The following is a 22,832-nucleotide window of genomic DNA, read 5'->3' on the forward strand; positions in this document are numbered from 1 at the left end:
TCTGTCTCTGTCTCTCTCTCTCTCTCTGCCCTGGTCTACGTCAAGGAAATTACTTTTCCTTCCTTAAGGGTAACATTCATCAAATATAATATAAAATATAGGAAAAAAGGGCCAAACTACGAAATCTGTGTTAATGGTGTAAAACATGTTCAAATCAATCCAATCAAGTATGTATCGAATGTCAAATGTAGTCCAACTGTCACCTTGAAATGTTGAGTGCGTTTGGCTCATTCCGACGCGCGTTGTGGCCCTTGCGACAATGGAAACCACAGTTGGAGCTGCTCGATGAACTCGCACAACGCCTTGGTGGGCATGTTTGTGGTGATCGCCTTCACGCGCAACGTCCGATCGTTCGTGATCAACACCACGTTGCGCACAATGTACCCGTCGACGTCTGTTTCGGGCGATCAGTGGAAAGAAAGGACAAAACGAAACCGGAAACCGGGAAACAGTAAGTTTCACACACATCCCGAGAATCGGGCAAACCATGTTTGATGGGGGGAATCGTCGACAGCACACTTACCGGGTGGATCGGAGTACTGGTCGCGGCACAGGCTGAGGGCCGCCTGGAGGATGCGATCGTCGTTGGTCCGCAGCGTGTCCCTGTCCGGCGGGAACGGGGAGTCCTTCGCTACTATCTCACCATCCATGTCGATGTAGCTGGGGAGTCGGGAAGCCAAACCAAATCAAACCATACACGAAGGGAAGAAGGGGACGACAAAAAACAGGGGATTAGAGAGCGGTGTATCCGGTGCAGCGCGGTCGCGAGCCCTCCACAGGACTTCCGAAAAAAAACCCGTACCTGATGGCGCCCGGTTCGCACGTCTCCAGGAACGCCAGGGCTAGCTGCGATGCTTCGGCCACTCCGGCCAGGGGCTGTTTCGGGCGATTGGTGTCCCCCAGGGCAAGTCCGCGCAGCTCCTTGACGACTGGAAGCAAAGAGAAAAAAAAACCCAACATCACAGAGGCGTGGTGGTGATGGCGAGAAGGCTGTGGGCAATGACTTACCTGTGATCGGTATCAGCATCTTGAAGGCCCGGAACGTAGTAATCCACTCGACGGCCGGCAGATCGTCCACGAAGCAGTTCGTATCCAGCACCACGTACCGGGGCCGCACCTCCATGATGCGGGGCACCGTCGACTCTGCCAGCATGGCCTGTATACACGGAGGAGACACGAGGAGAGCACGAACGGGAAGAGATCGGACAAAGGAAAGCAGAAAGAAGTTTAGCTACTGGAAGCTATTTGAATAATATGTACAAAAAAAGGAGCATATCTTCGCTTTGGAATCGCTCTTTTGAGACGTTGAATGTTAGAGATTAAGGTTCTAAGAGCGAAATTATGGCCATTAAGGGCCACTTGTGGTCATAGGTGAATTTGAGCAGCGCCAAAACAAGTTTAGCTAAAGTGGGAAGCTTGGAGCTTTCAGTTTTTCACATCAACTCCATTCGTTTTGCTTTGCTGAATAAAACAACTAGTGTAGGATTAATTATTTATGAGTAGCAATAACCTGACACTTTACATGTTTTCATATTCTAACTGTAAAATTAAGGCTGAGAAATGCATGGGTAAATAATTCACAAAACATGCTCAGCTCACGGTAACATGGTAAAGTCATTTGACGTTGTCTTTACAATGAAGACTAATCTGGTTTTGTTTTTAAAATAAAAGTCCCCATGTAGCTGAGGTCCTGCTCTGGAGTGATGAACTTTCAGTACGCCTTAACTATCATTATGAGGAAACAAATTACAATGGCATTATGCACCAGGGATTCATTGATTTTCTACAAGAATGTTGTCCTCAAATGCCACCAGCTTGTAGTCTGCAGTACCTCGGGGATGATTATCAAGTGTTTTTGAGCTATTAACATCGCACTAAATTTAAGACGATTAGCTAAATCAGTCAACACAATCTGTGCCAAAATAATTCCTGGTGACTAGAGCAAGGACCAAAATGACAAAAACACGATGTTTGGCAATCATGTCTGGGCGGAATGGAATGCATTGCGGATACTGAACTTGTTTTCGCGAATGGTGGAAATCAGCTTGCTCTAAATTTGTTTGATTAAAAGTTTTCTTTTGAAAATGATTCCTAAATACAGCGAATGTTTTTGATTAATTTCCGATTGACGGCAAAACAAATGTCAAGTGTTTTATCAGGAAGCTTATGGGAGGCTTGGATCTAGCTCTGGGGTGGAGACTAGAACACTTTTGCTCAGCGTGACCGGAGTGTTGCTGACCTCTCCCCCGGCCATTCCCACGTGTTCAACGTGGGTTCAACGACGTGACGCGTCCTGCCGGTCATTGTCGTCGGTGTTCCTGGTCGTTCTGGGTTGGCGGTTTCCTCATTAGTAGCGGCTCGTTAATAAATAAATACTACACACAAACCCACAGTGAAGACCTGAGACCTGAGGGGGACCTAACCCACCTGAACTGAAAAGCGCAACTGCACCTCGACACTTCATTTGTTTTGACACCTGCCCGATGGCTTGGCCCGACGCCGGGACTGACATCCTACTCCCCTGACGGGCCAAGAACTCGGGCCAAGTAAACGGTGACATTGTTCTGACGACTGTTTAGAGGGCTGCTCCGGTCTGGAGAACCCCCGGTGGGGCGGGAGATGTTACAAACTGAGGCACCTAACAGAGCCCACCGAACAAACGGGAGCAACGCGGGAGCGTCCGAGGATCCGCACACAAAAGCAAAGGCTCGCGGATCGCGTTTCGCGGCGCGTATTTGCATACTAATGAGCAGCTTATGCGCGAGCTTTGCGGAGAGCCAAAAAAAGAGGCGCAACGCAAGAAATTTAAACAAACCGCCCGAAACCCCGTTACGGCGAGTCGACGCCTTGGTTGGCTCTGTGTCCCCTTAGTGGCCGGTATCAGTCGCGCGGACTCACTGTGAGTGATTAACGGTAAAGTCGAATCGAACCTGCTCGAATAAAGAACGCCCGAGCCCGCGTCACGACGAAGCGCAGCACCAACGCTCGTGATGAAGCTGTAAAAGTTTAAATTGGCAGGCAGGCAGACGCACCGGGCAAGCTCCGCAAGGAAGCGAAGTGGACTGGAGCGAAGGAAATTGAGCTTCTTTTCGTATGCAAATTAGAGACGTAGACGTTGGAGCCTGCTGGAGCGCTGCAGGTCCGGCGTCGTTCGAAAGGGTGCCTTACGTTTTATTGCCCAACCGTAACTTGTGGCACATTGACTGACCACACCACCATCCGACCATCCGCTACTCCCAAACCCAAACGACTGCACTGCACTGTGCGTAGATTTCGTGGTCCGGGCGACAGTGCGGGCTCCGGACACGTCAACAGAGCGGCCACCTGGCGACAACAGTTGTCAGTCGGACTCTCTGCGTCAAAAAACCAACCAACGAAGCTCTGCTAAATCACACACAACGAGTGTGAGGTTGTGCCGCTTGGGGACTTTACATGGTGGAGTGGTTGCTAGTGGCCTTAGATTTAACATTCTGTACATTGACAGTATATAAGGACTTTTCGCCTTCAAATTAGTGCAGTCAAAATATGGAGAGCTGAATTGAAAACGTGGTCGTGGACAAGCCTTGAAGACGATCCACGGTTGAGGACATCCAAAAACAGTAGCACCATCTGAAATCCTAGAAAAAACAGGATATATGGTATTGAAAAAGTCGTCGAGTGAATGGAAGAGATTTAGTAGAAGCCCTAGGCATAAGGCTCCGTGTAAGCAGCAATTTGGCTGAAGTATTTGGTTGTGGGCACTCGCTGAATGCCACATCAAAGCTATCGATGAAACAAAACCCCATTCGAATGCAACTTTCTCGCCAACAGTTGGAGCGTTTTCGAAAGGATAAAGTGCATATGGTGTGGCGGCTCATCAAGAGGCTAACGGAGGTGTTGTGAACCTGGTTCTTCGGTTCCGAACCAAGGGCTTCGTGTCCAGAAATCCCAGACCAATAATCGTGTATTAGTATCATTTGTTTTGGGATGCGAAAGGAATTTGATTGAGTTTTGAGTATTATTATAACCATATAGAGTCGCTGGAAGATTTCTCGTGTCAGTTTCTGTTTCCAGAGACCCAAAAAAATCCATACATGGAAAGCGTTTTTCATCAATTGCTGAGTGGGGTAATAACAGCGCTCTCTTCTCTGTGGACGAAATGCTCCAAAACTAACTTCCACTCAATACAAATCAGACTGAATAAAATTCTCAAAATGATACTCAATTTATACTGGAGAACACCAACGAATCTTGTCCTAAAACTTGCTGGCGCGCATAGACTATCGTTCGAAACTAACAAACTAAAAGAAGCTCCAATCAATAGATGCAATAATTCCATCCATCCGATAATTAGAGAGCTAATTATCTGAAGCTTTTGAAGCTGAATACTTGTAAGATGTTGTGAAGTTATTTAGTAAGAAAACAAGACTCAATGCCACGTGGCATAACATATAACCTAAACAGATTTAAATCGAAACATTTTCAATTCATTATTTTGAGACCTTGGACAATCCCAACGTGGAATATCTCTGTACTCTCATGTAATGAAGCATTTTTTGTCTAATAAAGAATCAATTTTAAACATAAAAAAATAACAGCGCTGTGGAAGCGTATTTTGCAGCCCTTCATTTCAGAGCGAATGGAATGCATAAATTGGAATCCCCTGCGGAACGCGGTGTAGGTGATACGGTTCCAGGGAGACCATACTGAGTAGAATAAAGGGGTTATGGTAAAAGTTTGCCTATGACTTGGTCTATCCTTTTGCTAGTCTCCAAGTACTCTAGAAGGCCTTGTAACGACCACTACCTCGATTGATCTTCAAATCACCCTCGGTCTGAAGGTCACTCCAGGTATCGGACGTTACCTGGCCTGACGTTTGCTGCGGCACAAGCGCCACACCGCACGCCACCATCGAACTGTGTACATTTTCAAAATAAAATTCTATTTACCGAGATCCTCGTCCCTGAGACGGCTTCCTAAGACGGCTGCAGCAAGCGGCTGCGGAGGTGATGCTTGGCAAAACACACGCCATCCCGTGTGGTTGGCGTGTGGGCGCCGGCATGCGTGCTGTCAGAACCCTCGCACTGGCTGGCCCCCGGCCAAGGCCAGGGGCCACTGACGAAAGGCCGAGACGAGATGAGATATGTTGGCAAAATATTTGGACAATTTCAATGCGATGCGTTGCGTTGGGGTGGGATCGGAGTACCAGGTGCACCGGCTGCAATGCACCGGACCCGCCGACCAGGCAGGCTGTTTGTTTGTCCGTCCGTCCGTCACTCCAGGACGGCGGGATGGATTTGGCAAACCGATTTTCCTTCAAACGACTAGCTCGGCGACGCATTAACGCAGCCTGCACTAAAAAGTCAGCCTTCGCCGCGAAATGCGCTCCACGAAAATCACGGAACACGGTAGTGGCTCGGTATGTACGAGATGAGGCAGCATGGCAGCTTTGATTTGGCCCCAATAGCACGCGAGCGCGCGCGCATAATACACGCACGCAACACCTCCTTCCTCCCCATCCACCGGTAGGATGGTTGCGAATTCCGCAAAACAATTTAAAAGAAACAGAAAAAAAAACACGAACAAGTTAAGTAGAAACATACCGAAAAAAATCGACCAAAAAACAACGAAACAAGACGAATGATGTTTTTTGTTCGTTCACCGTTCGCGACCGAAACGAAGGCGGACGAAGAAATCACCAACCGACCGCGGTTGCAAACGACGTCGACGTGTGGTGCGTGGTGCGGGGAAAAGAGAACCCTCGAAAGCCGCCCATCCCCGCCCGACCCGCGCGAGTGACCATCACACGCACAACTGCCCCGCCGCGCATTATTTGCCAACAAATAAAACACAAGCGGCGCGGCGGACCATCGCAGGACCGCGGGGAAAAAAGAAGGCAGAAGATCGAAAAACCCGCGAAACGCGCGGAAAAAAGAACCCGCGAGCCCGGGCCGGCCGGCAAGCAAGAAGCGAAAAAGCAGAAAAACGAAAACTGTGCGCACAAGAAAACATAAGAAACACAAAACAAGAGGACGACCGGCGACGACGTGCGATTTCTTCTAACGGGATTATCGGGTACGCTTTCAGATTGTTGTCAACCCGCGCGCTCTCCGCTCCCTTCCCCTCTCCCACTAGATCCTAACCCCTTCATCAGCACACCCGGCGCCGTCACCGCCGCCCGTAGTGCTTCGCGCGCGATGGGCTTTATGTCGTGAGGTCCCAGGGTCGTGTGAAAGCAGCGAACATCGACCACACGTCGTCGAATCTTCTGCACCGTCTTTTCTTCGGGGGGCTCTCTGTTCTTGTTCCCTTCACTGCCCTCTCTCTTTCTTTGCCTCTTTTTCTTTCCTTTTCCCTTTCTCGCTTTCTCTCTCTCTCTCTGTCTATTTTTCGTTCTATCACTTTCTCATTTTCTTTCCTTCTTGGTCTCTCTCTCTTTCTCTTTTTTTCACTCTTTATCTTTCTTTAACCTTTTCTTTGTATCTCCGTCTCTCTTTTTCTTTATGTTTTTCGCTCTTGTTTTCTTCCTCACGCTTTCTCTCTCTCTCTCTCTCTCTCTGTCTCCTTTCTCTGTTGCTCGCAAGCAACGCGGCAATCTTTACCCTACGCCGGCGGTGGTAGCATCCGATAAAGTAGATCACGACCGTCTTCTTGCTTGGTCGCCGGTCGCACCGTTGACACCTGAGCACGGTTTATGCGCCACGCGCCACACAGGCGCGCCAAGGCGCCAGATGATATGCCAAACCTTCGGACGCGCTGGACAGTCGACTTTGGGTTCCAGATTGTCCTACGATTTTGGGCCTACTTGAAGTGGAGCGTGATCCCGAGAAAACCGGCATTGAAATTAATTCATTCACATTGTTTGAGCAGATATTTAATCCGTTCTATCCTAGCCCTCCAAGTCCAAAGGAAATCAACACCTTGGGAACGAAAAAACGGATTTACCGGAACGGATATATCGGACAGCAACAGTAGATCTATAACTCCACTCATCTGCTCACCTCGCGCCTAGATCAATGTGTGGCTTATCTTCACTCCATGAAATAAAGAAAATGAATCGACTGCACACCAAGCTATGCGCTGCGCACAGGCTACATACAGACAAATGCCCGTTTCTGGGTGGTAAGGTTCAGTGGTCTGAATACTGCTGGGATAGGTTGACTTGCAAGCTGCATTCAGAAATTTTGAAAATTTTAAAAATACCGTTAACATACGATCGTTTACGATCAATACTGCACTGCGAGTGAAAGTACTACCAAAAGCCGTGCAAATCGTGCTCCGAGTGCTCCGCCGCTTCCGGTGATGACGGGTAAGAAGTTATAAAAATTAATGAAGATCAAACTAGCCGCAAGATGCAAATGAAAGCGACAGAGAAAGAGAGCGTCGGAGCGAAAGAGCGTAGCCGGAGAGAGAAATGCTAATCATGTGATCGCTTCCGGTCCGTATTGTTCGACCTAAACCTGCCGTTCGACTGCCACTCCGAAAAAAAAAAATCGAGATCTCAGCGAGTCGTTCAAAACTAACCGAGGCTGGATCGCCAACCACAAGCAACCACCAACAAAGCAAGGAAATAAATGTAAAAAATCACCGAACCTCACTGTTGCTCTGCCATGCCATAACAACAGGACCCTTCGACCCCTCCCAAAACCCCAGGACCCCATCTGACAATCGCCCGTCATTAGAATGCTAATGACCCCCAACGACCAAAGCACGGGGCATCAGCAGCATCCTTCCCAGCCCCACGAACACGATCGGAAGCGCAAAAAGGAAATGAAAGGTGAACCTTGGCAAAAGGTAAAACAAATAAACTGGCAGCCGCGCGCCCCCCGGAAATTGGACCCACTCTAAAGTGACTGTGTCCTGGCCTCACCCGAGCGCGCTAGCAAGTCGCTAATGAACCGTGTACACACTGCTGCGGCTCCCAGCCCAGCATCCTGGCCTCGTTAAGACACACGCACACACACATTATTGCAGCACAATTTGACAACCTATTAGCAGCGTGAATCCGGGAATGACCGGATGATGACCGGATCGATTTGCGAAATACGGTGTGTGTGCTCTCGCCAGCGAGCGAGCGAACGATCGTCTCACCTGCAGGCGCTGCTGCTTCTCCCGCTCCAAACTCTTCTCGCCCCGTTCGATCTCCACGTTGCGGCGCAGCAGATCGCGGATCTCCGCCAGCGTCGACGTGCTGGAGGCACTGCCCGCCCGCTCCCTGGTTTCGCTGTCATCGTGGCTCGTGCGGCGGTTCGCACGCGCCACGCGCTTCGTATCGCTTCTGCCACTGCTGGTGACATACCACACCCAGTGGCTCTGCGGCTCACCACCGCCCGCTGGCACCTACAATACAAAAGGACGACGACGAGACGTTAAACAGACACCGGCCGTAGCGGCCCCGTAGAACCGAGTTCCTTACCTCAGCAGCATCGTCTTCATTGTGCCGGGCACCGAACCGCTCAAGACTGTCGAGGATCGGCAGAGTAAGGCTGGTCAGGTAGTGCGAGCAAAAGAACGTCAACTTCCGGAGGCACAGCCGGGGCCCTACGTCAGCGATGGTGCACGCGGCAGGCATGTACAGGGACCGCGTGTTGCAGTACATCCATGGCGTGCATTCGGCCAGATCGATTTCCTCGTCCAATAGCACGCGTACGAAGCCTGTGTGTGAAGAATATTAGCGTGTACTTAGCTCGTCGGGCCTCGTCTAGTTCCCTCTAGCGCAGTGAGCAGAGTAGAGACAGTGGGGTGTTTGCTTACCAGGACGCGCTTCGGACGCCATCTTGGGAAGCCCGATGCCCTTCTCTTCGAGAATGTTCATCAGCTTCGCCAGATTCCCCCAGGGGTCGTTGACGCTCGATGTTCTACGACAATACGGAACGGACGAAAGGTAAGCGGGCGCTAGAAGGGGAGTCGGGAATCCGTTCCGGTTCCGAGACCGAGGGTTTGATCGATGTCACTTACCCAACTCTCAGGTACGGTCGGCAGAAAGCTGGATGCCACACCGTGACGGGCGTATTCATGAGCCAATCGACCCAAACCTGTCGCCGGAAGATACCGAAGCGGTCAAAGAAATCAAACTTCTGTGGTTAGCGCTCCGTGAGGCGGAGGTCCAGGTCCAAGACCCAAGGTCCTTGACTGCACTCATCCTCCACACGGTAGCATGTATGTCCTTACCTTCATCGGTGGCAGTAAAGTTTTGGCCTCCTTGCATAGAAACAGTTTCGGTTTGTGCCTGTCGCCGCCCTGCTTTTCGTTGTGCTCGTCGTGGGCTTCGGCCCCGCTGGCGACACCATCGGCCGGCTGCGGTGACGATGGCGGCTTCTGCTCGGCGCTCGGCGCCTCGGCGTCCATGGGCACCTGTTCCTCCTCCTCCTTATCGGCGGTTGGGTGCTCGATGAGATCGATGAAGCGCTCCAACAGCACACCGAACATGCCCATGCCCTCCAGCATCGCTGCCCGCTGGAGCTTCTTATCTTTGGCTGTAGAAAGCAGAAAAATACGCCGAAACCATCGGAAAATCAGTTGGTGATTCACTTGATCAGCAACATCCTTGACATGACCAGCATTAACTGTGAAACGCAGCGCGCTATGACAGTTAACACCACGGTCCCAGTTTTCTAGAATCATGGCGCTGGCTCTTTAAAGAATAACGAGGCTTTAAAGAATCTTTATTACATTTTGTGCGAAAAACGAAATTAAGAGCGCGGACACATTCGTAAGGTTGACTATGGGTTGACCAAAATCAGCGTTTATCGGTGGTTCGAAAAGTTCTCCGAGGGCCGAGAAAATGTGAACTCACGAAAAGTCAAGTTTGTTCGAATGCGAACAGTTTTGCTTACAGTTTTCTTCGATTGCAAGGGCACGTGGTGCATCATGAGTTGTTGCGCCCGGATTTGTGGGAAAACAAAAATTGACTTTTACGCCCCTCTGCTAACACATCGTTGTTGCTGTGCGAATTTTTGGCGCACAAATGATGCCTACCGATACCGTATCTGGTCCCCTGTGACTTTTTCCTATTTTCGAAACATAAATTACCTCTCCGTGGTCAATTAGTTTTGGAGTAGACAAAAATCGACGATGATCCAAAACACTCCCAAATAAAACAAATTTCAAAAAATGACTGATTACTGACAAAATGGCCGAACTTTTCACCATAAATCACTGACATGTGTGACACATGACACAGCCACCTAACGCCACAAAAAAAATGAAAATCGTCACGAACCTTTTTTTCAGCCCTCGTACAAAATTATCAGAACTTTTCGAACACACCACACCTAGGACTTATGCTACTAGAACTGCTTTTGTTGTTTGCTATGTAGAGTAATCCGTGTGCCCGTTCCATTCCGTTCTGTGTAGAGCACAGTGCAATCCGTTTTGCAATTTCGAAATCACATGGCTGCCACAGTTTAATGTCAGCCAACGAGGCACCTACTTTATGAGAAAACGTTGAAGGGAGGACACCACTACTGTCCACTCCGAGCGATACCTCGCAGATGATAATACTTTTTTCATTGGCCTTCAATTGAATATATGGAGAACTGTGCGAGAGAACTTCCTAAGAATCCTGTAGCTTTAGGGGAATTGAAAAACAACATGCGCCGAGGTACGTGCACCCGAAATGTGCAAAAAAAAGCCCATCGAAAATTCGTATCTTATCAGAATCGAGTGTTGCCATAGGCAGACCGACCGATGGGGCGGCGGCGATCATCGGAACGATACTATGTTTTTCACGCATAATGGCACAGAGCTAGCTAAATTTTATGATAAAAGAAACCGTTTATCAAAAACTAAAAAACGGATTAAATTAGACGGACGAGCGTAGCACGGATGTAGCGACGGGCGCGACCGACACAGAACGCCTGGCGATCGGCGATAAAAAGCGCCCATCAGCGCCGCAATCTAATCACGGCGATGTGTTGGAGGACCTTCTCAACTAGAGCTAAACCGACCGGAGCCGCAACTTATGCCCCGAAAAACGGTTCTCTGTTGAATATGTGATATGTGCCTGGGATGTTGGGGGGTTGGGGCTTCGTCCTCTTGCATCAATTATCGGATTATCAACAATCTTCTTTCGTTTGCGGCACTCATTAAAAACGCCATACTCCACACCGACCCGCGCCCGATCGACTGCGCTAATATCTGCGCTGCGCTGGGGCGAACGGGCGGGCGCCGGAGAAAGACGCGAACGACCGACCCACCGACCGAAAGGCCAAGAACACTATAAAATAAATTACCCAAAAATTACCCCGACCACAGACCCTTTGGCCGCGGGGCCCGGAATTCCCGAACCCGCGCAAAGCGCGACGAGATGTGATGCCAACGACACGAACGACGACGACGACGACGACGACGACGACGACCAGCGAGCGAGCGAGCCTGTTTAAGGTAAATTAATTTTCACATTTCGAACAACCGTGCGGCGCGGGAAAAAGGGAGGCTAGAAGGGCCCCCACCGCAAAACTGGGCGGGGGGGGAGCTGGACAGTTTTCTGGAAACGCAGGCAATTTTCCCGTCCACACAGTGGTCCATTCTCGAAAAAATTGGTGAACCAAAAACTGGCGAAGAAAACCATCGAAAACAGAAAACTAAGCAGGAAAAGATAAATTGCGCTTAACCAACCACGAGCGGCCAACATGGCCACCGGGCCCATCCAGACGGCGAACCCCTTTGCGCTGTCCCGAATGGCGCCACACGGACCAAAAGAGGGCTCGTTTGTAGGAGTCCGTTGTCGTCGTCCGCGGAGTCCGTGGAGTCGTTGTCGTCATCAAGACGACCGCTCCAACGCTTAAATTAACGAAAAAGTTAATTTAACACCACTCTACACCGGGCGGCTGTTGGCGAGCATGTGTGGCGAGGATGAGGTTGAGGTTGAGGCTGGGTTGGGAGGGAGGGCAGCGTCTATTGTCACCACCACCACCACCAACTCTCGGAGCGACTCTCGGGGGGGTCTGGGTCGTTCTGGTCTAGTGAGCAGGAAATATTCTGTTTTCGCGGAATTTTCGGGCATATCATCATCATCATCATCGCGCACCGATTTTGGGCCTCTTTTGGGGTGCACTTCCTTCGCGCGGCTGAGATTTATTTCTTGCTCTCCCACTCTTACACTCTCTGTTCCGGCTGATCTCTTTCGCACTCACTTTCTTTCTTGGGCGTACAGAGTATTTGAGATGCGATGAGAGGTAGGTTTTCCCGCGGGTGCATCCATTCCGGAAGCATCAACAAACAGCATTGCCGTTGGTTCGGACATTTAGGGCTACTAAAGTTTTAAGTGTTCTCACAAGAAGCGGCACCGAAATAGTGTTGGAGTGTTGTGGTAGGTTGCCGCCGTTTAACTTCCAAATCAAATGTGGTCTTAATGACGTCACTGCAGGCAGGAGCACCCCAAATGGACACCCTTCAACAGCAACCTGTTCAAAGTTCATGATTCAAAACAATCTCGGATCCAAAACAATTTCTTGCTATAATTTAATGCTATTTGTTGATGGGCTAAAAATACCGTTCAAACGAAGCAAGTGGTTCGAAAAGTGTTAAAAGTACTCCGACTCCATCAGAAACAACAATAAAAAAAGGGGGGTCATAGATGAGCAAACGTCCAAATGGGGCGGTAACACCAGACAATATTTTAAAAAATATCCACACAATCGTTTTCAATGATCGAAAAATGAAGCTGCCTGAATTAGCTGACATTTGCAAACAAATTAAAAAACCTGTTGGCTTTATATTGCATGAAGATATTGGACTATGAGAAAGTTCTGTTCTCAGAGGCTGTTGCGTTTGCTCACTATTGGTCTATGATAAACCAAGAACGTGTTGATGATTCTGACCAGTGTTTGGCTAGGTTTTAATATAACAAACCTGGAATTTTTGAATCACTTCACTCCAGAAACAAAACGATCGTCATCTGAGTGTGGAGAGCAACCGGCGGACCTCTTCTAGAACGCCCCGAAAGCCCAACAATCGACTGGGAAGGTGTTCTGATCTTGGATTAGATGCACGGATGGTGTAATATTCATCACCTAGATTACTCAAAATGGCGAAACTTTTCACCATAAGTTACTGACATGTGTAGCAACCTAACGAAAAAAAAAATCGAAAATCGAACATACGTAGCCCGCGTAAATGCAAAATTAACATTACTTTTTGAACGAACCTCGTAGAGCGTTATTAGATCGTTCGGAGGGCCCCAAATTGCAAAAAACGACCTCATATGAGAATGAAGCAAATGTTGTTTCAGCAAAACTTGAAGAACTTCATTGAAGTTTCAATTGCTCCCACAGCTACCGTATTCGCCAGATGTCGGGCTCCCAGCGACTACAGGACCTCAGTGAAATGCTCACCGGTAAGAAATTTCGCTTGAATGAAGAGGTTCGATCGCTGAAATCGCTGAACGTCATCTCTTGATGTGGATGGAAAAAGCCATTTTTGAACCGAAAAAATACGCGTTTTCTTTCGTAGACTCTACTAGCATTGCGTCATTAGCATTGGCCAGGAGCCGTGCTGCACCCTTAGCAAATGAGGTCCCTGAGGTTCCGCCACTAAAGAGCCCCGGCAGAAACTTGCCATCCACCGTCACGTGGCTCGTGCCGTTGGTCACAAATCAAAATCCTGCGGCATGACCGAGATCCAAGATAAGTTTCCAGTGGCACACACTTTCCTTTCTAGAGCTCAACAGCATGGGTCAAGGTCCGGGCGGGCAGCGCTTTGGATATGTATCCGGCCACGTGTTACGGATACGGTAGTGTCATTCATAATCGACTCGACATAGAGAACGACCCGGTAAATAGCCCCAACTAAGAACCATTTGATGGTTTGAGGTATATTTTATTGCCGCAACGAGACGCCCTTCCACAGCCCTTCGTCGCGCTTTTTCTAGAAAGTGAGCAGTTTCACACCCGGCGGTGGATGGTGCTGGTGGCGTAACGCAACACGTCCCCGACCAATAAACCTCGACACGAGCGCCATAAAACGGAACGTAGGGAACCCTTTTCTCCCTAGAGGCTTCTCGGAGCGTCGCCCAAAAACCCGTCCAGGTGACGGTAAACGTGGCAAAAAACGAGCGCCGAACGCATAGCACGTCCATGAGAAGTCGCCATCGTCGTCGTTGGGTGTGCCAGACCACCCGCGAAATGCCTCGCCACAATCTCTCTCTCTCTCTCTCTCTCTCTCTCTCTCTCTCTCTCTCTTTCCTGGCTGTGTGTGGTGGGCCACACACATCTCTGCATCCAGGCATCATCCCTCGCATCTCCAGCACACCCACATCGCGCGTCCGTTTTTCACTCCGGTCAGAAGTACCGAGACCGGGTCAAAGCCGGGTGTACGTGATGCGACGGGCCGACTTCGACCGTGGCCTTGTCCGACGATGACGACGCTGGTGACGATGGCTTCGGCCTTCCTTCTTATCCGACTACAACACGCTCCCCATTGCCGATCCCCTGTAATCCCTGTTGCTTTCTGTAACGGTGTGGTTTAAGGGCGAAGTTCCCCCTGTCACCGAGGGAGGATTCAAACTGTGGCAAAGCCGTTAATAGGCTGCAAAGCTCGAGCTATAAATCCAGTGACTCACTCAGCGATCGTGATGGTGGTGTCAGGGCGCCAGAGAGACTTGGAAACACCTTGCACTCTGCTGCCTTCAACAGCTTGCGTCGGTGAGTGTCGGACGAAAGCAAAGCTTAGCCAGACGAAGTCGCCCAGTTGACAGGAGGAGTTAGTGAAACCCTACACCCCTGATAGACGTCGGACGCAAACGCAACTCTCGGACGAAAGTTCGGACATCTCCAAATCTGACGGGAACGGTATCGACCGACGACGATGACGGCGCAATGACCGGGTGATGTCCCGAACCGGATTAAGCTAGATTAGCCTAATGAAAGCCGACGGGTGGAAGAGGATGGGGGGTCCGTTGAGGTCGAAGAAAACGGGACCCGATCAACAAGCAGAGTAAGGGTAAGGCCGCGCGGCCGTCACATCCGGTGGCCGCTGGCTGCTGGCTGGCGAAGGTTGTGAGCTGCCGCCCGACGATGAAGAGACCCTCCTCCCCACAATGAGGTTTAAGCTCACTTGCTCACCGTGCAGCCCCCAAACAAGAGAGCAACACCGCAGAGAGATGGCGGCGAAAGAGGGGCGAATGCCCACAAGAGAGAGAGAGGTACGAAATGGTCGCGAGCCACCGACCAAGGGGAGGCCGCCGGCCAGTGGTCTGTGAACTTGCGCTAAGCCGCGGCCGCCAGTAGAATCGCCTTCGAGAGCGACGACGACGACGGAGGAGATAACGCACGCGCGTCTGAAAATTCTGTGTGTGCGCCGCACGCCGGGTATGTAGAGGCTCCCATCCCGCGCGCGGCCCCTATCGAGCCCTCCCGGCCCCGGTTGCGGAAGGTCAACGAACGGTCCCCGTACGGCCTTCCCCTCCTGTTACCCGAGATGTTACCCCTGATGGAAGCGAGGAGTTGGCGCGCGGGGGGGAAGAAGCTCATCCACTAACCTTTCCTTCCGTCGCCGCCGCCACCACCGCGCCTGTGCCCTGCTCTTGTCCCTTAGTGATAGCACACACAACACACACGCCAGCACTCGTTTGTCTTAATCTTTCTCTTGCTCTCGTTTTCTTTCTTTGTCTCTCTGTCCTGTCTTCTGCCCTTCTTTCGGTCTCCTTTTCCGTTTTTGCTGTTCCCCGCCCTCTCCCCTCTTCCGCCCATTTCGTTCTTTCTCGTTCGCTCCATTAGATTTCCTGTCCCGTCTCCTGGTGTTGTGTGTTTTCGCTCGCTCGCCCCGTTTTGCGTTACCACCAGCTTTTCAGGCGATTTTTGCCCTTTTGTTTTGATGTCTTTTGTGCGCTATTTTGCGCTGCTCCGATTACTAATTTTGTTTTCGCTGTATTTTCTTCTCGCCCCTCTCGCTCTTTTGCTGCGTCTCCCTCTCTCTTTCTTTCTCTGGTAGCGTGCGCCCGACCTGTGTATTGGGGAAAGGGCCAGTGTCCATCCTGTGTCCTCTTTGTTCTTCTAGATCGCCGTCAGCGCCAAATACCAATATACGGATACCCGAACGTATGATGCGAACGTGTGCTGCGCTATGCTGCCGTTTTTCTTCTCTGTCTCTTTTTGTTTCTTTTTGTATCTTTTTGTTTCTTTTTGTCTCTTTTTGTTTCTTTTTGTTTCTTTTTGTTTCTTTTTGTTTATTTTTGTTTCTTTTTGTTTCTTTTTGTTTCTTTTTTTTCTTTTTCTTTCTTTTTCTTTCTTTTTCTTTCTTTTTCTTTCTTTTTCTTTCTTTTTCTTTCTTTTTCTTTCTTTTTCTCTCTTTATCGGTCTCTATTTTTTCTGTTTTTCCTATCCCTCTCGCTCTCTTTAACACTCTCCTGCTGTTAAAACATTATCAAACTCCACCAATTGCATTCCTTTTTTTGGTTGGTTCAGTATATTCACAGAATGATAAGTTTTCGCTAAAATGATTACGCTAAAGTGCCCGTGCCCGTCGTCACCATCAGTGTTTTTTGGGGGCGACCAAAGATCGCAAGATTCGGCAAAAGACCAGAATTCTTTTCGTTGACCAGAATATGATCAGACCAGAGATGGCAGAAGTTTTCACAATAAGGATTGGCCGGATTGGAAGGTATTTGGAATAAGCAATTAGCAGTTGCTGGCTCGATAGGACGCCGGGACCCCGGGGGAATAAATCGAGAAAGTGTCGCCACCACAGTCACCCAGGTGGTCGAACCAGGAGGTTTTATGGGCAAATCAATTAAGAGACAAACTCCGCCTGAACTCTTGACAGTCCGCCACTGTCGACAAATGACCGACAAATACACCATCCGCGGGCACCGGCGACGAAGCCAATTGGATCTTTTCAGCAACTCATCTCATCACAACTCACCACAACAACGTCTCTCCCCCCGCATCGGGATGGAGAGACGATTGCCTGCGGTTGCCTCTGGCCCGAGAGCGCCGCACCGCAACACCGTGGCTCAATCGTGTGTTTCTTGCGCCCGGCCCGGTCAATATCCGTTTCGATCAAATGCGACCCCAACGCCCTGCCCGGCCACACACTGGCGCGGTTGATTGCAGCGTTCGGGGAATGGTCACGGACCGGACCGGACCGGTCGTGACGTTCTTTGGGCTTTGGGCCCCTCCCCAGAGACGATTCTCCGTATGAACCGAAACAAGGACTTGCCATGGGCTTAGCAGGCACTCACAGGCAGCGTAAAGGTAGAGCACAGTTATCGGACCGGGGTTCCAGGAGGCGCCGCCGAGAGCTCCAACGTCCAGTTTAGCGCCCCGGTGGTGGGGTAATCATTGGGGATGCGAGGGGGCTAATTAGCACACAGCCTCCTTACCATCACCGCCAGTGTGTGAGGTGGGTGGGGGGCTCCGTCTACGTAGCCGTCCACTGGCGCCTCCGATTGAGACCCCTGAGACCGATGAAGATGAAGATTGGAAGTTAAGATAGGTCATCATCATAATTGGTATTGTCATTATCACAATTGTTATTATTGGCTCGCCATCGTAGCCGATGATGCTGCTGCTCCTGACACACACACACACACACATACACCGGGGGATGATGTAGGGGTTAGCAGCATATGGACGGTTTTACCGATTACATCCCCCATTAGCCTATTACGAACGACAAAAATAGCGAGAGCTGCAAGACGGTGGATCGAATGAGGACACACACAAACACACATACCCAGCGCACGAAAGAGACGGAGCGAGTGCGCGAGAGACAAGGGTCGATAATAATGATGATTTTCTGTGTTTTAATCTTGGCCGTGGTAGGGTAAAGGGCAGCATAGCAGCCGGCCTGCCGAGAGAGATAGTTAGAAAGGGGGACAGCGGGACAAGGGGTGGTGGATTGAGGAGTTGACACTCGGGCATCACCAGCATGTATGTCCAGCGAAAAGGCCGAGCGAAAAAGCATCGGAAACTAAATCGCAATACATTTTACTTTTAATACGAAAGACTTCAACGCTGACGAACGGCACGAACCTGCAAAAGAACCGCGCGACACTGACCTATCGGCCGCACACGTACGTCGGATGCGGATGGCACTACCATCACTGATCCCCACCACCTCCCACCCCTATCCCGAGAAGAGGGCTGATGATTCGGACCCGACCCCGTCGTGGATCTTCATCTTCGACTAGCGAGCGAACACGTGCCACGTGTGGATGCCTCCGACGGTCGGGGTACTTTCTCAAGCAGTGAGCTGCAGTGAGTGAAAGGGTGTCCAAAGGGCGTCGCGGATTGCAGCCATAGCAGCACGACCTCCCGTGTTCGGTTCCTTCGCGGCCCCACTAAGCAATCATTTATTGATTAATTGATTTACTTATCTCGACGGTTTTGACCGACGACGACGACGACGACGACGACGGTGGTGTGTAATTGAAGGGAAAAGTCCACAATGGCCGCGGATCGGCACGGCACGGTCGCGAGAGGACGGGAACGAAAACTCATCTCAGGCGACGAACCCCCCCCGCTGCACGGACGAAGTGCGGAGATTGAGGTCAATCAGCAATCCGCTTTGCGCGGATCAGCGCCGCTTCGGCAGCAGCGTGGTAGTAATGTGTGTACACGTGAGCGCCCCCCCCCCCCCCCCCCCCCCATTCCCGCTACGTTAGCGGGGGCTAACCGGCCAAAAAGAAAACGAAAACCCGGACGGTCGGTCACCGGACAACAGCAGAGGCACGGGGGGGGATCCCGTTTCCCGGAATTGCCCAACGGCCCGACCCAATTATGTTATTTGGTTGACCAAACCCCCCTTTCCCCCTCGTCCACGTCCACCCGATCCACCGACCGATTTTTTTGGGATAACGATAAAAAAAAGGCACAGGACAACAAAACGTGGGTCGCGGGACGATGGCCCCCCTCAGGCGGCGGCGTGTCGCATAAAATGTGGAACATTAAATTAGCATAAAGAAACCGCGCGCGGTCAAAGGGGTAGCAAAAAATCGGAACCACCGCAAGACCCGGAACCCGAGCGAGGAGATTGAATAATACAAGTTGGGACCGGTCTTTAGCAACCATAAAGCACCCGAAACACCCCACACGACTAAGCCGCGGGGACCACCTCTAATGGAGTTCCCCAGAGCTCCGATTTTTGCTTTTGCTGGGGGCAAAATAGAAAATAGAATAGAGAAAGAGCGCGAAAGAGCTTGCTGGAGATGATTCGGGTCACACTAAACGCATTGGTCACAATCAATAACACGGGACCGGGACCGGGACGTGCGTCAAAACATTGTCCGAGGGTGGTCTGAAATGTAGGCGACGGTTTTTCGCCGGTCAGTTTGATAAATTTTTGTTTTCGATTCGTTTAGAAATGATTAATGATGGTACAGAGTGTCCTCGTACACAGAATCCAGAATCCGAGATCAGTAAATTTGGAGAGAAATGCTTTGTTGTGGAAAAACCAAAGGAAACGCGAGGTAAACCAAGAAAAACCAAACCAACGACAGATCATCGCATATCGCATCGCGTTACGATAAAATGGCCTAATATTTTATGGAGCGACGAAACCAAAATAAACTTGTTTCGTTCGTACTCTCAGTAGAATATTCTACGTACGCGTCGCGTGCTGGCAAATAATTCTATCCCAGGTTTACAAAAAAAACTGTAAAACATGGAGGTGGGGATGGGGATATTTTTCATAATCTGGTGGTGTATGTCCCCATTTCAGAATAAAGAAAACCATGAATGGTCTCGAGTATAAATCAATCATGGAAGACGTTATGCTGCATTACGTAGAAGAAAACATGCCACTAAGATGGGTATTTCAAGAAGAAAACGATCCCAAGTCCTTATGATCCTTATGAAAGTATTATTAGATGGCAATAATGTGTAAGTTTTGCCTTGGCCAAGTGAGTCTCCCGACTTGAACCATATTGAAAACTTGTAGAATACCTTGAAGCAAAAGTTAACTGAACAATATTTTTCAAACAAAGATAAATTGTGGCAAAAAGTGCATCAGGAATGGTATTCCATTCCCGTTAAAAACTGGTCAGGATTTGGTCAATTCGCTCCCAAGAAGAGTGCATGAAGTGCTCAAAAAAAGGGCGGATACACGGTGTACACGGGACTAATTTTAAAATAAAATATCGACTTTTGATATTAGCTTTCTTTAAACTGTGTAAATTCATTCAAATTTTCCTTATTCACAAATTTACCTATTTCATTTGCCAGGTACTTTTAACTGCTTTCTGTTGTAAAAAGCGAATTCCAAAAATGTTTCACTTCTTTTCGATTATCTTTATCTTACATTTACTACTACTACGTACTACTAGCTTGTGCTATCATTGTACTACCTGTGAATGCAATAGGTTTTGAAAAATGATCAAATAATGCAGCTTAAATACTGTTACCTATTTTATAGGCCAGCAGTGTATCTGTTCACCCGTGGGTCAAAGTTATAGTTACAATACGTGTGCCATTTTAGTAGAAGAATCGCTTAACAACAAAACAAAAAATATTAAAACTTACTCCAACAGTAGGGAAGCAAACGTTTTCGGTTCGAGCCATTAGAAGTTACTCGGTGGGTGCCATAATCATCCTACTGTACAGTGCATTGGTAAGATTGTGGGAAAATTTGAAGTAATGTCCAAACATAGAAAAAATCACAAAAAAAATCAATTTTTCGTGTATCAATTTTTTTTAACCTCGAAATGTATGACCCTCTATTTAATGGCACCTTGATACTCGAATTGTTTCATGTTTACTAAACACACCACTAACATCAACTTACTCTTAAACGATTTTTTACACAAAAAAACTGCACATCCAAACTCTCGAAATGCCATTTTTGTATGAATAACTATCACAAGATTGACACTAGCATTTCATTTGTGTCAGTGTGTTACTATCTGTACGTTGAGGTCGTAAACTGTTCACCCGACTAGAACCCTCCGTTGGAAGTTCACGAGGGCTGTCAAGAGGATCATAAAATCATTCCCGTTCCAGCCACTCCTCCAGGCCGGACTTGGAGCCGAAAGAATGCTCATGAAGGAAGCTCAACAAGAGCTTGAGATGCACCGCGGCAGCAATGCGACATGGATTTAAACACAGTATTCTAGAGTCCGACCAGCGGCAACACTCGACCCAGTGTTATGTCGGGGACTGTTTATTTCCACCGCATCGAATGCTCTGATTGGAGAATGTCAGAGCTGAGCAAGAGTTCATCATTTATGGGCCATGAATTGGGGCGCTATCAAATCAGAGTGGGCGTCCGCGTTAAGTCCATCTACTTGACCGCAATTGATGCGTGTGTTGGAAAAGGACCCACACCCAGCTAGCCTAGCCTATTTTGAGCACATATCAGCATTACGGGGTTTGATGGATTCGCGACAAGCAAAGGAAACACACGCATGAATAATAATTGGGCGCAGAATTTATTGCCCGAACGGATGGTGTGAAGACAGAACTTTGCCGCAGGCAAATGGATGACAACGGAGATATGCGCGAACGCGAACTGGGCGCGATCCCAGACCGCCATAAAGCACCAGCGGCTCCCAAGCACCAGGTGGGCGCGCGCTGGGAGCCTGCGACACCAATGCATAAATATCGCGCAACCTGTGGCGGGACCTGTGACGACGGCGGTGGCGACGGCCGCTCGATGACCCACATTTTCCGCGTTCCGGTTCTTTTGCACTCCGCGGACGAACGGGGGAACGAGGGCCAGCAGAACGGAGCGCGCAGATGTTCGTGTTGGCGTCAAACATAATTTCCAGCACCCGCGTCGCACGGACGATTAATGCACCGACCGACCGACCGAATCCAGGGACCACAAGGGCCGAGGTTGATCGCTCGTAAAACAGCTGGACAAGCAGAAAGTGGCACCAAAAGCGAAGCGCGTCACACGAAAACTAATCACAAAGTAACATAAAACGCGATGGCGGATGATCAAACGCGGAATTCACCGCGGATTTTTTTTTTTGTAATGTTCGGATGGGGGGGGAGTGATAAATCTCAGGCAGGCAAATCACATCCCATAAATCACCGTATCGGCGGCGATCGGTGGTGATCGGATCTGAGGTTGACCCAATCGATCAGCAATAAAACAAGGGCAACAAAAAATGGAAATCGATACGCGAGTGACGGGAGAATCCGGGAGAATTAATTCTCCGGGCCGGCCTGATCCAGTTGCGACCGGGGCCATAATGTGGAGAAACGTAAAAAAAGATTCGGTCGATCGTAAAAACAAATTAAAATTCTTCGCGGGAACCCCATTTCGTCGACCGTCGGGCTGGATGGAACGGGCACCAAAGGAACGGTCGCGCGCTTGCTCTGTCTCTGACAGCTGAGGCATGATGATCGAAATAGTTGGTGGCCACTAAATGTTTGTTTTTAGAGTAGGCCCTTCGAAGGACCGCATCCTTTTTTTTGGGCGTTGAAAGGTTGAACTTGCATTGCTTGCAAAGTCTTGCGGTAGTTGAGCTACTACAAAGCCGGTAGATATGCCGTTTGGTGTCGTTCAAGCCGCAATAGTAAACCAAAACGATTTGACCGATATCGCCAGCATTAACAGATAGGCTGCAGCAGGTGAGTTGCATAGTCACGATCGCTCCACCAACAAGAGATAGCCTTCCCTCTCCCTATCTCTCTTATTTTGTCCCTTTTTCTCTCGTTTTTTTCTACTTCCTTTTTTTATCTCTTATAACTCTATTATTGATTTTCTTTTTTATCTCTTCAGCATTTTTTTCTGTCTTTTAACTCTTTTTCTCTGTATTTCTCTTTTCTCTCTATTTCTCTATTTCTCTATTTCTCTATTTCTCTATTTATCTCTATTTATCTCTATTTATCTCTCTTTATCTCTCTTTCTCTCTCTTTATCTCTCTTTCTCTCTCTTTCTCTCTCTTTCTCTCTCTTTCTCTCTCT

At 49.3% G+C, this 22,832-nt stretch overlaps 1 protein-coding gene across 1 annotated transcript in view; it reads right to left on the reverse strand.

Annotated features, from left to right (window-relative positions):
* Positions 1 to 227: 227 nt before the first annotated feature.
* LOC131213367 (telomerase-binding protein EST1A) overlaps positions 228 to 22,832 on the reverse strand; it is a 45,509-nt gene continuing 22,904 nt past the window's right edge. Inside the window, exons 5-13 of the mRNA XM_058207397.1 lie at positions 9,151 to 9,455; positions 8,938 to 9,014; positions 8,734 to 8,837; positions 8,396 to 8,634; positions 8,071 to 8,319; positions 1,009 to 1,156; positions 803 to 929; positions 524 to 660; positions 228 to 394 (exon numbers count right to left, since the gene is read on the reverse strand). Of these exons, the coding sequence (XP_058063380.1) occupies positions 228 to 394; positions 524 to 660; positions 803 to 929; positions 1,009 to 1,156; positions 8,071 to 8,319; positions 8,396 to 8,634; positions 8,734 to 8,837; positions 8,938 to 9,014; positions 9,151 to 9,455 (1,553 nt within the window). The remainder of the gene's footprint in view (positions 395 to 523; positions 661 to 802; positions 930 to 1,008; positions 1,157 to 8,070; positions 8,320 to 8,395; positions 8,635 to 8,733; positions 8,838 to 8,937; positions 9,015 to 9,150; positions 9,456 to 22,832) is intronic.

This window comes from Anopheles bellator, chromosome X (assembly GCF_943735745.2).
Source record: "Anopheles bellator chromosome X, idAnoBellAS_SP24_06.2, whole genome shotgun sequence".
Classification (NCBI taxonomy): Eukaryota; Metazoa; Arthropoda; class Insecta; order Diptera; family Culicidae; genus Anopheles; species Anopheles bellator.